We start from the raw sequence: 16,354 nt of genomic DNA, 5'->3' as shown, positions 1-16,354 counted from the left end.
CCACATATCAGTCGTTATTGCAACGCCTCCATTGTCATGCACCGCTGACTTCAGAACCTCGGATAAGGCTTCTTTCTCGACCATGGCCTGTTTTTTAGCTCGATCACAGACTGTCTGCCTATGAGGAAGCACTCCATTTGCGTCGACTGAGCCATAACGTGCTCCAATGTTGATGAGACCCTGGGCCACTTTCGTAAAACCTTCCCCCGAAACAATATCAAAGGGGCGCAGGTCTGTGCAACAAAAGTCCACGCAATAATCCACAAATTTACTCTTCACTTGAAGAGGAATTTTCGTGTGGTCAGGGCGCATAAAGGCATCTATAGTTTGTGGCCTGGGTTGGCCTGACGCTGCTCTATTCGGCTGTGATGGCTTCCCGCGGCCGCACTTGTGACGCGCCATGTTGGTCGTGCCAGTTTTGTGGCTATCAAATGTGTAAATCGCATCGCAAGAAGTACACATGACAAAGCCAGCACTCTGGTCATCATCTTTCATTATTTCGGCAAATGTCTCCCATACTTTGCTCTTTCTATTTGTGTATTTGCGGAGCTTCCACTCCCCAGTCTTCACCTTTTCTCTTGCCGCATCCATTTCTACCTGCAGACTGAGCTCGTGCGACGTGAGTCATCTTCGCGCCAGTTATTCAGCCAATAAAGTGTAGGCCTATGTATTTCATATAAAATTGTGTCTAGTACTATATAAATTACAAAGGTTTAATTGGCATCTTTATTTCAAATGACCCGACCGACCGCGACCCGAATATCATTAAAAATATTTTTGGATGACTCGTAACCGCGGGTGACCGCAGGCACCCGCACATTTTGGATCAACCCGCGCATCACTGATGTGTATGTATATATTTTTTACTACTATTTATTTATTTTTGGTACATTTCTTAAGAAGCATTTTTTTTGGCCAGTCGTGAAATATTAAAAGTTCTAAACCATCTATTGTGTTTTGTTGTTTCACTATAGAAATTATAATATTTTAATATTTAATGTTTCTCACATTGTCCCACAGCAACATTAAAACTAGCGTATATTAGTGTACAATGTTTTATAATAATAATTTGTTCTATTTAGTGACCATTTCATTCATTTAACATATTTAATATTGGGGGTATCCAACCTATTTCACATATTTAAAAAAAAAAAGTTCTCTAAGTAACGCAATAGTTACTTTCTCTGGTAATTAGTTATTTTTGTAATGACTTAACTCAGTTACTAAATCAGTTACGTTTTGTGAGAAGTAACTAGTAACTATAACTAATTACTTTTTTAAAGTAACTTACCCAACACTGGCGCTTAAACACAGGAAGTTTACTGCCTTTTTGGGTGAAATCAGGGCTGTTTATGGGATTTAATGATGCACACTGACTGGGATGAGCCGTGGGAAGTGTCTGGAAAGATTATTTCCGCTGTGCACCGAAATCACTGTGTTTCTGGAGGACAATATCAAGTCGGAGTCGAGCACTTACTGCAGCAAACTACGGGATCCAGAATTTCTTTGCTACATGGCCTTCCTCAAAGATATGACCTCGCATCTGAATAATCTGAACACACAGTTACAAGGTTGGACTCAGACTGTTGCAGACCTCTACAATGCACATAAATGCTTTCCAGCATAAACATTACAATTTTCACAAAGGATTTTCATCTGATCTGGCAAATTTGACACACTTCCCTGTCTCTGAGGAGATGTGCAAAGAGCTCCCAAATGCGATATATTTTTTGCCAAGTTCAGAAATGAAATAGAAAGTCTTAAAGAGCAATTTAAAAAGACTAGCTTCCATGACCCTAACCCTCCGCGGCTGTCAGTGAGCAGAGATGCAGCCATAACTCAGAACTTCAGTCCGACCCCTTCTTTCTGGCAGATCTCTGCCAACTTCAGTCCGACCTCTTCTTTCTGGCAGATCTCTGCCAACTTCAGTCCGACCTCTTCTTTCTGGCAGATCTCTGCCAACTACAGTCCGACCTCTTCTTTCTGGCAGATCTCTGCCAACTACAGTCCGACCTCCTCTTTCTGGCAGATCTCTGCCAACTTCAGTCCGACCACTTCTTTCTGTCAGATCTCTGCCAACTTCAGTCCGACCACTTCTTTCTGGCAGATCTCTGCCAACTACAGTCCGACCTCTTCTTTCTGGCAGATCTCTGCCAACTTCAGTCCGACCTCTTCTTTCTAGCAGATCTCTGCCAACTTCAGTCCGACCTCTTCTTTCTGGCAGATCTCTGCCAACTTCAGTCCGACTTCTTCTTTCTGGCAGATCTCTGCCAACGACCTCTTCTTTCTGGCATATCTCTGCCAACTACAGTCCGACCTCTTCTTTCTGTCAGATCTCTGCCAACTTCAGTCCGACCTCTTCTTTCTGGCAGATCTCGGCCAACTTCAGTCCGACCCCTTCTTTCTGTCAGATCTCTGCCAACTTCAGTCCGACCCCTTCTTTCTGGCAGATCTCGGCCAACTTCAGTCCGACCCCTTCTTTCTGTCAGATCTCTGCCAACTTCAGTCCGACCCCTTCTTTCTGGCAGATCTCTGCCAACTTCAGTCCGACCCCTACTTTCTGTCAGATCTCTGCCAACTACAGTCCGACCCCTTCTTTCTGGCAGATCTCTGCCAACTACAGTCCGACCCCTTCTTTCTGGCAGATCTATGCCAACTTCAGTCCGACCCCTTCTTTCTGGCAGATCTCTGCCAACTTCAGTCCGACCTCTTCTTTCTGGCAGATCTCTGCCAACTACAGTCCGACCCCTACTTTCTGTCAGATCTCTGCCAACTACAGTCCGACCCCTTCTTTCTGGCAGATCTCTGCCAACTACAGTCCGACCCCTTCTTTCTGGCAGATCTCTGCCAACTACAGTCCGACCCCTTCTTTCTGGCAGATCTCTGCCAACTTCAGTCCGACCTCTTCTTTCTGGCAGATCTCTGCCAACTTCAGTCCGACCACTTCTTTCTGGCAGATCTCTGCCAACTTCAGTCCGACCACTTCTTTCTGTCAGATCTCTGCCAACTACTGTCCGACCTCTTCTTTCTGGCAGATCTCTGCCAACTTCAGTCCGACCCCTTCTTTCTGGCAGATCTCTGCCAACTTCAGTCCGACTTCTTCTTTCTGGCAGATCTCTGCCAACGACCTCTTCTTTCTGGCATATCTCTGCCAACTACAGTCCGACCTCTTCTTTCTGTCAGATCTCTGCCAACTTCAGTCCGACCTCTTCTTTCTGGCAGATCTCGGCCAACTTCAGTCCGACCCCTTCTTTCTGTCAGATCTCTGCCAACTTCAGTCCGACCCCTTCTTTCTGGCAGATCTCGGCCAACTTCAGTCCGACCCCTTCTTTCTGTCAGATCTCTGCCAACTTCAGTCCGACCCCTTCTTTCTGGCAGATCTCTGCCAACTTCAGTCCGACCCCTACTTTCTGTCAGATCTCTGCCAACTACAGTCCGACCCCTTCTTTCTGGCAGATCTCTGCCAACTACAGTCCGACCCCTTCTTTCTGGCAGATCTCTGCCAACTTCAGTCCGACCCCTTCTTTCTGGCAGATCTCTGCCAACTTCAGTCCGACCTCTTCTTTCTGGCAGATCTCTGCCAACTACAGTCCGACCCCTACTTTCTGTCAGATCTCTGCCAACTACAGTCCGACCCCTTCTTTCTGGCAGATCTCTGCCAACTACAGTCCGACCCCTTCTTTCTGGCAGATCTCTGCCAACTACAGTCCGACCCCTTCTTTCTGGCAGATCTCTGCCAACTTCAGTCCGACCTCTTCTTTCTGGCAGATCTCTGCCAACTTCAGTCCGACCACTTCTTTCTGGCAGATCTCTGCCAACTTCAGTCCGACCACTTCTTTCTGTCAGATCTCTGCCAACTACTGTCCGACCTCTTCTTTCTGGCAGATCTCTGCCAACTTCAGTCCGACCCCTTCTTTCTGGCAGATCTCTGCCAACTACAGTCCGACCTCTTCTTTCTGGCAGATCTCTGCCAACTACAGTCCGACCTCTTCTTTCTGGCAGATCTCTGCCAACTACAGTCCGACCTCTTCTTTCTGGCAGATCTCTGCCAACTACAGTCCGACCTCTTCTTTCTGGTAGATCTCTGCCAACTTCAGTCCGACCACTTCTTTCTGGCAGATCTCTGCCAACTTCAGTCCGACCACTTCTTTCTGGCAGATCTCTGCCAACTACAGTCCGACCCCTTCTTTCTGGCAGATCTCTGCCAACTACAGTCCGACCCCTACTTTCTGTCAGATCTCTGCCAACTACAGTCCGACCCCTTCTTTCTGGCAGATCTCTGCCAACTTCAGTCCGACCCCTTCTTTCTGGCAGATCTCTGCCAACTTCAGTCCGACCACTTCTTTCTGTCAGATCTCTGCCAACTTCAGTCCGACCACTTCTTTCTGGCAGATCTCTGCCAACTTCAGTCCGACCACTTCTTTCTGGCAGATCTCTGCCAACTTCAGTCCGACCACTTCTTTCTGGCAGATCTCTGCCAACTTCAGTCCGACCACTTCTTTCTGGCAGATCTCTGCCAACTTCAGTCCGACCACTTCTTTCTGTCAGATCTCTGCCAACTTCAGTCCGACCTCTTCTTTCTGGCAGATATCTGCCAACTTCAGTCCGACCACTTCTTTCTGGCAGATCTCTGCCAACTTCAGTCCGACCACTTCTTTCTGGCAGATCTCTGCCAACTACAGTCCGACCTCTTCTTTCTGGCAGATCTCTGCCAACTACAGTCCGACCTCTTCTTTCTGGCAGATCTCTGCCAACTACAGTCCGACCTCTTCTTTCTGGCAGATCTCTGCCAACTACAGTCCGACCTCTTCTTTCTGGTAGATCTCTGCCAACTTCAGTCCGACCACTTCTTTCTGGCAGATCTCTGCCAACTACAGTCCGACCCCTTCTTTCTGGCAGATCTCTGCCAACTACAGTCCGACCCCTACTTTCTGTCAGATCTCTGCCAACTACAGTCCGACCCCTTCTTTCTGGCAGATCTCTGCCAACTTCAGTCCGACCCCTTCTTTCTGGCAGATCTCTGCCAACTTCAGTCCGACCACTTCTTTCTGTCAGATCTCTGCCAACTTCAGTCCGACCACTTCTTTCTGGCAGATCTCTGCCAACTTCAGTCCGACCACTTCTTTCTGGCAGATCTCTGCCAACTTCAGTCCGACCACTTCTTTCTGGCAGATCTCTGCCAACTTCAGTCCGACCACTTCTTTCTGTCAGATCTCTGCCAACTTCAGTCCGACCACTTCTTTCTGTCAGATCTCTGCCAACTTCAGTCCGACCTCTTCTTTCTGGCAGATATCTGCCAACTTCAGTCCGACCACTTCTTTCTGGCAGATCTCTGCCAACTTCAGTCCGACCACTTCTTTCAGCCAGATCTCTGCCAACTTCAGTCCGACCACTTCTTTCTGTCAGATCTCTGCCAACTTCAGTTGACTCTTTCTTTCTGCCAGATCTCTGCCAACTTCAGACTCCTTCTTTCAGGCATTTTCTCTATAATAATAATAGTAATAATTTGTTACATTTATATAGCGCTTTTTCTGGGACCTCAAAGGGCTTCACATATGGAAGGGGGGAATCTGCTCAACCATTAGTACATAAGAAACTGTTGCACCGATTAGATTATTAAAGGGTTAGAGAGAAAAGTACTGCACCGTGGTACAACAGTCTTATGCTATCAAGAGAGAAACTCCTAATTTAGAGCAAGACAAGGCAAGTTTATTTATATAGCACATTTCATACACAGTGGTAATTCAAAGTGCTTTACATAGAAGAAATTAAAATAATTATATAAATAATAAAAGAAATAAGAATAATTAAAACAGTTTAGAAAATAAAATACAGTGCAAACAGTCGGACGAACAGTGGCACAGTGCTCATTCAGTAAATGCAAAGCTAAACAGTGGTAATTCAAAGTGCTTTACATAGAAGAAATTAAAATAATCAAAAGAAATAAGAATAATTAAAACCCTATCTGAGATGGAAGTGATTGAGCAGGTTTGCGGTGCCACTGGACCTACAATCCAGGTGTGACGTAGAGGCGGAGATGGTCGAATCCATTTGCAGATATTTATTAAAGGTGATGACAAACAGAGAGTAATCAGACAGGAACTCAAAAGATGTCAAGGGTAATCCAGAATCGAAGTCAAACAGGCAAAGTTCAGAGGCAGGCAGCAAAGGTTCACAAAACGAGTTCAGAGTCCAAGTTCAAACACACAAGATCAAATCCAAGCACAGAGAAAACAAGGGTTACACACTGAGACAGAGGTTGGGTAAAACAATACTTCACAAATGACACAGAATAGAACAGTCCAGATAAAGGGTTAGGGTGCACAGGTGAGACTGATGAAAGCATAATTAGGTGATTAGGGAATAACGAGCATGAAGGATAATGGGAAATGAAGTCCTAGAATGCAGGAGAGAGGGATCTAGTGAAACCAGGAGGAGGCGTTGTCGTGTGTTCCGTGACACCAGGGACGTCCTCTGCTGGGGTGGTGTCTTACACCAGTATTGCCCAGTGGGACCCCCACAGAGCACGTTTTACTTTTGCTGTTTTAAACAAACAGCGAACCTTTATACTCTCCGTAGTATAGATAATCTTCACTCGCCTCGTCGGAGTGAAGCTCTCCCGTTCCCCTTCAAAATCTCTTCCAATCAGACAGCCCTGATAATTAATAATCACCCCTATCTGAGATGGAAGTGGTTGAGCAGGTTTGTGGTGCCACTGGACCTACAAATGGAAGAGCGTAAATGGAAACAAACTCACTTGGCTAGATCAGTGATTCCCAACCCCCGGTCCCCGGACCGGTGCTGGTCCGTGGACCCGTTTGTACCGGGCCTTGAAATATTCTCAGAATTATTATTATTATTTCCTATAGTAATTGTCAGTTTTAAATGATTTTTTAAGTGCTATGACACGTCATGTTATTTAAAGAAAAGCAAAAAGAAAAAAGCAAGTCAAGCTTCAACTGTAAAAAAGATGCCTCATATATTAGGTATGTATTTACGTCAACAGGCGATTCCGTGGCGCTAAATCCATTGTGTTGTTTGTGGTGAAATACTCTGCAATGAAGCCATCAAAACAGTCCTTTTTAAATTCCGTTTTATCATATCCTGGAATTTGTGTGCATTGGTTTGGATGCATATGTTTTTTTATGGAAGCCCAGGAAGAAAAGCTTGTCTTGTGCACAGCTAAAAAGCAGTTCATGCTCACATTAAGATAGTTTTGTTCTCGTCGGTCTGGTCTGGTATTTTTTGTTAAAGGTTAAAGCTTGATCTCTAATTTTATACTTTTAGAAAGGATTGGCTGAAATCACTGTGTGTTGCTATTGTATTATGAAACTGTCAGACTGTTGAAACTGGCTCTTATTTTCATAGCCTTTGTTGTCTTCTGTTGGTGAGTGAAAACACTGAGTTGCTGTTGAAGTGATTGTCTTTAGTGGTTCTGTAGAGACTTGACTGGTGAAATTGACTGGTATTTTCATACAATTTTCCATTACTGCCACCTTCTAGTGAGTGAGTGCTGTGTGAGCTTTTGTAGGCCTAATTGTATGGGAGAAAAGGTAAACATTTTGTGAACTGGTCTTAAAGTTTAAAAAGATTGGTATATTCATACAATTAGCCTTTGTTGCCACCTAGTTCATTATATGCAAATAAATGGTGGGCTGTTACTGTTTTACACAGTGCTATGTTTCAAAACGATGCATCTTAAATTTGACAGCTGGTCCCTGGAATTGTTTTGAATGAATATGCTGGTCCCTGGCACAGAGAAGTTGGGAACCTCTGGGCTAGATTAACAAATAAACAGACATCACCTGAACAAATGATTCCATTACAATTTAGTAGTCAGTCCTTCCAGAAAAAGTTTTTTAATCCTTGATTATGCGACACGTTTTCTTAAAAAATGCGATGGAATATGCGGGATATTTATGCAATTTTATGTGATGAAATTGCAGGAACATGCAAAATTGCGGTTTGATAAAAGAGAAATAAAAGTGATTCCCCCAACACCCTGTTCTCACTAGGCTACTGCCTTAATATAAAGAGTCATTTCTTATTACTTCCTTTTTTTGGATTATGAATTATGAAATCATTATGATATCATGATTTCATAATAATTATGAAATCATGCCAGCCCCGCATATTTTGCCCACGGAAATCGGCAATTTATGCTACAAAAGTGCAGCGTTTTTGAAAAAATGCAGGCCCCGCATAAATATGTGTACTTTGGCTGATTATTAGGGTTGGGCATCGTTTTGATTTGAACGATTCTGATTCCGATTCCGATTCTTCCTTTCGATTTCGGTTCTTTTCGATTCTCGATTCCGATTCTTTGAGGGGCGGAGTCATTTTATTTTGATCCGAATGTTCCAATACATATAAATAAAACATCTCCAGTTAACTAGCAGAGCATTCATTTCGTTCGTTTGATAAATAAGACACAATCTAGCACTGAAATGTGCGATCATTGGCGTGGATACAGTGTTTTGTCTTCTGGCTCGCGCACACCGCACTGTCTTCACTCGGACACGTGCTTCAATCCGTTGAGGAGACTCTATTCGTTCCGGTGAAATCACAAAATATAATGCACACAAACATGTCCCTGCTTGATATACAACCACTGATGAGCATAATCGGTTTTGATGAGAGAAAAAAAAAAAACTATACAAGTGCGGTTTAGAACCCAGAACATCTGAGACGCTTGACGAAAGTTCTACAACTGGACCATTAAGGTACACGTTAAATAAGTGCAGCGGATTTATGTATTTATTCATACGAAAATTCTCGGCACTGACAACATATTACATCTCATTAAACGACAAATTAAACCCAATGTACTATTTAAATCGATTGTTGGACTTAATGTTATTGTACATTATATATGTGATTTAGCATTGCATTACCAACCCCCACCCCACCTGTCTTGTTTTACACTTTTTAAAACAAAGTTACGCCACTGGACACTCCTTGTTAATTTGTACACCATGCAGTTTGTCAAGTCTGTGCGAGTGCCGACTTAAAAGTGAAATAAAGTCACACTTTTGAGCGCCGCTTACCGTGCTCCATGGCTGCAACAGAACAAGCGCGGGCACTTTCGGAAATCCGGTGGCCACTATGGAAACCAAAACTTGCGCGGAACCGATGATCGGAATCAAATTTTTTCTCTCTAAACGATTCCAATGTCATCGTTATTTTTTAAACGGTTCCAAGTTGGAACCGGTTCTCGATGCCCAACCCTACTGATTATGCATTGAATTATGCGATCTCATAATCGTGCTTTTCTGGAGGGACTGAGTAGTAAAGACTTCATGAATTTCTTCACTGAGAAAATCGAATGCATCAGAAATACAATTGTAAATGTACTACCTTTGACAGCGTTTTATGATTCATTCTCAATTATCGCCCCTCGAGAACAATTCCAGTGCTTTACAACTATAGGAGAGAAAGAACTAAATAACTTATCTTTGCATCTAAACCAAAAACATGTTTATTAGATCCAAAAGCCACGAAACTATTGAAAGAAGTGTTACCTGTAGAAGAAGAGCCTCTTCTCAATATTATTAAGTCGTCTTTATCTCTAGGTTATGTTCCAAGATCGGTCAAGCTGGCAGTTATTAAGCCTCTCATTAAGAAATCACAATTGGATACAAATTTATAAAATTACAGACCCATTTCAAATCTTCCATTTATGTCTAAAATACTAGAAAAAGTCGTCCGCTCAATTGTGCACTTTTTTTTTGCAAAATAATGATATTTCTGAAAAATGTCTGGATTCAGGCCTCATCATAGCACAGAAACTGTGCTTGTCAAAATTACAAATGACTTCTAGCTTCTGACCAAGGCTGCATCTCAATAGTAGTTTTACTTTGACACTATAGATCATAAAATACTCTTAGATCGAAGTCAAAATTACACTGGTGTTCAGGAACAGGCATTAAGGTGGTTTAGATCGTACCCATGTCTAAATGGGGGAAAATCGAAGATAATGTCAGTAAATTATGGAGTGCCGCAGGGATCTGTGTTCGGCCCTTCTGCTATTCTCAATTTATATGCTGCCACTTGGTAATATTATAAGAAACCATGGAATTAGTTTCCACTGTTATGCCGATGATACTCTTATTATTTTATACTTAATTATATATTTCATCAGGACCAGATGAAAATTCTAAACTATCTAAGTTTACAGAGTGTGTTTAGGATATAAAATATTGGATGACCTGTAATTTTCTTCTATTAAATTCAGCTAAGACTGAGGTATTACTTATGGACCATTACTATCTGTTGTCCTCAATAAACAAGCTACAATTAGTCCAAAATGCAGCCGCTAGAGCTCTTACTAGGTCAAGAAAATATGTAAGGAATAGTGTACATCCAGCGGGTTGTTAATAACCCCCGAAAGGGTGATAATGAGCCTTTATCAGCCTTATACTCCAGTTATATCATCATCTTCTTATACTCCAGTTATATCATCATCTTCTTATTCTCCAGTTATATCACATCAAATGCACATAATTGTCTTTGCTTAATGTGAGTGAGGGAGTGCGAGCAGTGAGCGAGGACCGGTGCACTCGTGACAACTTCTTCTCACCAGATAAATTTATATTTTAACTGAGATTTGGTTGACGGTCTGTCCATTCCTTTTTCTTGTTTTCTTCTACAGCATATGAGTGGAGTGGAAAAGCTCTTTCAATGGAAGTAAATTTCATCAGACATTCAAATAAATCACAAAGTAAAACACACATGTGCTCAACAGCAAGACTTGGGCTTTTATTTGGTCGTGACCAGAATCAGCACATTGAAAAAGTGTATGCCAGATTAGGAGGCTTGATGTATTCTCTCAGGAAGGGCTGCTGGCGGAATATCTCTCTTGTCTCAAAGTGGGAGCCTCCCTTCAGGAGCCGCAATTAATGACATGCGATTGTTAAGCTGTGGCCTTTCCCATCCTCCGCACACAGAGAGGAAACAGGAAAAGGAACTCCAACTCCCTGTGCCTGAACAGAGAGAGGGGTGGAGACGCTGGAGGAACAGAAAGGGAGAGTTCATTTGAGTCTGGATCCAGGGCTGTGTGCAGACGGGAGTTTCTGACAGACACTCGGTCTCTGGGACTGAACGCTCTTCTCCGTGGATGTCGGCTGTGTCTCGCGGGCACCATGAGTCACATGTCCTCCGTCACGCTGTGTCTGATTGGCTGCTTGCTCACAGGTAACGCTGGGCTTCATTCACTCTCTGGTTTTTATGGGACTCCAGGGGTTTGTGGTGTGTCTGTATTTGTTGTATTGGTGGCTCTGATCATTAAGATGAAACAAAGATCCCATGTAACAATAGCCAAACTTCTAATATCATGTTTTCAAAATATGAAAAATAATTTTGCAAGAATATTACAGTACACTTTGCCGTAATGAAACATGTAAATAACAGAAAGTTAGAGAGGTAATATTATGTTTAAATTTAGATTATTAATGTATTGGTTTGGTTAGTGAGAGTTTTAATATTGACATTTTTATCTGCAGGTTTTTCCAAACTAGTTGACTGAAAAATTGAGTCTATGAATTTTTCATTGTTGAATTTGTGTGTGTGTGTGTGTGTGTGTGTGTGTGTGTGTGTGTGTGTGTAAACACCTACAATAACTCTTTGCCTGTTTCTTGCACTACACATGACCCATGTCTAATTAGTATAAACAATCTTTTGTGTTGAGTTTCTGTATAAGTTTCTGTATCATGATACTACGGAAGTGGAAAGGGGACAGTACAATGATTTAATACTCTGCTGGCTCCAGCTTAAATACATAAATAAGAATAATGTAAGTTTAATTCAGTAATCCCCTCAGCCGTTGACCGGTTCATTCTGAGACAAGATTTTCCTCCTTTCTCCATAACCCACTATTACACTGACACATCTTCACTGCCCTTTGGACAAAAATATTCCCATCACCAGTAATATGAACATATGAAGATAGTGCAAGAGAGTGAGCCTGACCAACACAAGACATTTCTGACAAACATGCTTTCACAAACAGACAAACATGAAAATAGCTGAAAATTACCAGATTTATGCAGATTGTTTCAGATGATGGTGGCAGAGAAAGAAGTAATACGAAAATTATCAAATAGATTTTGAGCTACACTCCATCGCTGCTCAATCCTTAAATATTACACAGTGATGAAGTGCAAGGCATATATATATATGTAGAATAAAGTCGTCACCTTTATTTATTTATCTCTTTATACAATACAGATTGTTTCAAAGCTGCTTTACAGTGATACACAGGGAAATGTTGGATTTCATGTGATGTTCAGCTGAAGTCAGTTCAGTGTTGATTCAGTTCTGTTGTAAAGATCATCAGTTATTAAATTAGTTCATTTCATCTGTAAAGCAGTTCTGGAGAACACAGTGATGTCATCATCAGCTCAGTGCAGTCAGACCAATAATACTGTTGGATATTAATGTCCACAACTAATGAAGCCAGAGGCGACACACACATCAGTGAGAGAATAGAGGAAAACCCTCGTGAGAAAGCAGACTCAGTCGCTCAGTTCTCCTCTGGCCTGCAGAACCAACAGTGATGTGATTTAATTCCTGCTGTATCACTAGTCAAATTGTAGATTGATGTCATTCAGAATATGTTATCCAGTTCTTTCTGTGTGAAGATTGGGATACAGTGCGCCAGCATGTGGTGGGGGAGTCGAAGCTGGCCATGGGGTCTGCGTCGAGGATAAAGTGATATCAGACGTGAAGAGAGACGCGTATGTTCATGTTCCCTCACTAATCAGTAAAGCAGAACAATAATATCAAGATAGTGTTGTACTACTACAATCAGAGAAAAGAAATAAGTCATTATTCATCTTGACAGCCTTGTTTGGCTGCCTGTTTAAAGAGTTGGTTTAAAAGCCCAACACCCTTTACACTCACACATACACACAGATTCTTTTCCCGCCCTAATTAGATTGTCTTATTTATAGCTCATCAATCCAGATACAATATCTCAACTGGTCCGGGTATTGTTTGTTCATTTGTTTTTGCTTTCACATAAAAACGAAAAAACAGCTCCTTTTTCCGTTTTTTCGGGGGTTTTTTTAGAAAACATGTAGCCTAGCCTACACAATATAGTAGTAGGCTTAGCCTTATAATAATACCAATAATAAAATTGATAATGATGATGATAACAATAAGTATATAGCCGTGACGGGTCACGGGACAGCCGCATATAGCCGTGACAGGTCGAGTGACAGGCGCATATAGTGGTGACAGGTCGAGTGACAGGCGCATATAGTGGTGACAGGTCGAGTGACAGGCGCATATAGTGGTGACAGGTCGAGTGACAGGCGCATATAGTGGTGACAGGTCGAGTGACAGGCGCATATAGTGGTGACAGGTCGAGTGACAGGCGCATATAGTGGTGACAGGTCGAGTGACAGGCGCATATAGTGGTGACAGGTCGAGTGACAGGCGCATATAGCGGTGGCAGGTCGAGTGACAGGTCGAGTGACAGGCGCATATAGTGGTGACAGGTCGAGTGACAGGCGCATATAGTGGTGACAGGTCGAGTGACAGGCGCATATAGTGGTGACAGGTCGAGTGACAGGCGCATATAGTGGTGACAGGTCGAGTGACAGGCGCATATAGCGGTGGCAGGTCGAGTGACAGGTCGAGTGACAGGCGCATATAGTGGTGACAGGTCGAGTGACAGGCGCATATAGCGGTGGCAGGTCGAGTGACAGGCGCATATAGTGGTGACAGGTCGAGTGACAGGCGCATATAGTGGTGACAGGTCGAGTGACAGGCGCATATAGTGGTGACAGGTCGAGTGACAGGCGCATATAGTGGTGGCAGGTCGAGTGACAGGCGCATATAGTGGTGACAGGTCGAGTGACAGGCGCATATAGTGGTGACAGGTCGAGTGACAGGCGCATATAGTGGTGACAGGTCGAGTGACAGGCGCATATAGTGGTGGCAGGTCGAGTGACAGGCGCATATAGTGGTGACAGGTCGAGTGACAGGCGCATATAGCGGTGGCAGGTCGAGTGACAGGCGCATATAGTGGTGACAGGTCGAGTGACAGGCGCATATAGCGGTGGCAGGTCGAGTGACAGGTCGAGTGACAGGCACATATAGCGGTGGCAGGTCGAGTGACAGGCGCATATAGTGGTGACAGGTCGAGTGACAGGCGCATATAGTGGTGGCAGGTCGAGTGACAGGCGCATATAGTGGTGGCAGGTCGAGTGACAACCGCATATAGTGGTGACAGGTCGAGTGACAGGCGCATATAGTGGTGACAGGTCGAGTGACAGGCGCATATAGTGGTGACAGGTCGAGTGACAGCCGCATATAGCCGTGACAGGTCGAGTGACAGGCGCATATAGTGGTGGCAGGTCGAGTGACAGGCGCATATAGTGGTGGCAGGTCAAATGACAACCGCATATAGTGGTGACAGGTCGAGTGACAGGCGCATATAGTGGTGGCAGGTCGAGTGACAACCGCATATAGTGGTGACAGGTCGAGTGACAGGCGCATATAGCGGTGGCAGGTCGAGTGACAGGCGCATATAGTGGTGGCAGGTCGAGTGACAGGCGCATATAGTGGTGGCAGGTCGAGTGACAGGCGCATATAGCGGTGGCAGGTCGAGTGACAGGTCGAGTGACAGGCGCATATATCGTGGCAGGTCGAGTGACAGGTCGAGTGACAGGCGCATATAGTGGTGACAGGTCGAGTGACAGGCGCATATAGTGGTGGCAGGTCGAGTGACAGGCGCATATAGCGGTGGCAGGTCGAGTGACAGGCGCATATAGCGGTGGCAGGTCGAGTGACAGGTCGAGTGACAGGTCGAGTGACAGGTCGAGTGACAGGCGCATATAGCGGTGGCAGGTCGAGTGACAGGCGCATATAGTGGTGACAGGTCGAGTGACAGGCGCATATAGCGGTGGCAGGTCGAGTGACAGGCGCATATAGCGGTGGCAGGTCGAGTGACAGGCGCATATAGCGGTGGCAGGTCGAGTGACAGGCGCATATAGCGGTGGCAGGTCGAGTGACAGGTCGAGTGACAGGTGACAGACTCACCGCAGCATTATCTTTGTTAATTGGCCCGAAGAGAGTAATTCTGACGAAAGTGACCAGCCCCTCCGCAGTATGAGCATAGCCTTTGGGATCGGCGACGTTCTCTCTCCTCATCTGTGATATGATTAGAGTTTACTTGCATAGTTTCACTTGGCTCAATAGGCATAGGACTGTGGTACCGTGGCGCGGGAAAGAAATTCATAGAATGAGTGACATGCAGAACCATCCGTTCTCCATACGGCCGTAATCCAGTCCAGTGCAGATTAAATAATAATCATTCCTGTCCTGTTTCTGCAGGCAGCGCTCTTGACATCTCAGACGTGACTCTGATAAATCCAGACCCGGTTGTGTCTTCGGCGAACCTGCCGTCACTCCTGTGTGTGAGCAGTGACTGGACCAGTTCTGGCACCAGTTCGCTGAGATTGGGCCACGAGTATCCTGATGTGGACGCTCATGTTTTGAGCACTGAACCAGACCGAAGCCGCCACTCTGCCGCAAAATTCACGTGGATTTCCCGCAATCACACCTTTGGAGCTTTTTACTGCCAAGTCAAAAACTCTAACGGGAGTAAAATCTACACCTACAAGATGCTCCATGAAGGTAGTAAATCTTCTTTGAAAGGAAATACTTGTTTGTAATGGCACAGGCCAGAATAAAGACATACACTGCACTTGTAAACTGATCATATGTTGTTTTTAACTGTTTCTTCAGCTGACTTCTATCCTGAATCTCTGACAGTCACTGTTAACAAAGGTGAAGACGTTAAACTCTCTTTCACGACAAAGAAATATTTACAAGAGGACATAGTCATCTATAAAAACGGTAGGAACTCTGAACACTCAAAAAACTCATGAACAAACGTCTGTGCATTGTTTTATTGGGATGTGCCTTGAGAAATTACATTAACATGTAATCATTTAGCAGACGTTTTTATCCAAAGTTACTTACAAATGAGGAGAGCAATAAAAGCAATCAAACCAACAATAGGGCAACAATATGCAAGTGTTGTGACGAGTTCCAGTTAGTGCAATAACCTTTATTTCTATAGCGCTTTTTAAATACAGATTGTTTCAAAGCAGCTTTACAGAGATAACAGGAAACAGGACAGCACAGGGCATGTAGAAAGTTTTAAAACATATATATATTGATATATTGAATAGTAAGTGTTAGTCTTAATAGGTTAAATGTGGACAAAAAGATGCGTCTTTCTTGAAAATGCTAAAGACACAGGAGCTCTGGTTGAGTTGGTCATTCCTCCAGCAGGGAACAGTCCAGGTGAGGGTCCGTGAACGTGATTGTGTGTCTCTTTGAG

General features: G+C 43.9%; 1 protein-coding gene across 3 annotated transcripts in view; it reads left to right on the top strand.

Moving 5' to 3' along the window:
* Positions 1-11,022: 11,022 nt before the first annotated feature.
* The window catches only part of tek (TEK tyrosine kinase, endothelial), a 77,176-nt gene continuing 71,844 nt past the window's right edge, over positions 11,023-16,354 (top strand). Inside the window, exons 1-3 of one of the 3 annotated variants that reach the window (XM_079608579.1) lie at positions 11,023-11,193; positions 15,340-15,642; positions 15,754-15,864. In XM_079608579.1, coding sequence (XP_079464705.1) covers positions 11,142-11,193; positions 15,340-15,642; positions 15,754-15,864 — 466 coding nt within the window. In that variant the 5' untranslated portion in view covers positions 11,023-11,141. The remainder of the gene's footprint in view (positions 11,194-15,339; positions 15,643-15,753; positions 15,865-16,354) is intronic. The other 2 variants (XR_013797035.1, XM_079608578.1) reach the window with 2 other exon arrangements.

The sequence above is a fragment of the Phoxinus phoxinus genome, assembly GCF_949152265.1.
Source record: "Phoxinus phoxinus genome assembly, chromosome: 3".
Classification (NCBI taxonomy): Eukaryota; Metazoa; Chordata; class Actinopteri; order Cypriniformes; family Leuciscidae; genus Phoxinus; species Phoxinus phoxinus.
The sequence above is the reverse complement of the archived record's forward strand: the minus strand, read 5'-3'. Positions and strand labels throughout refer to the sequence as shown.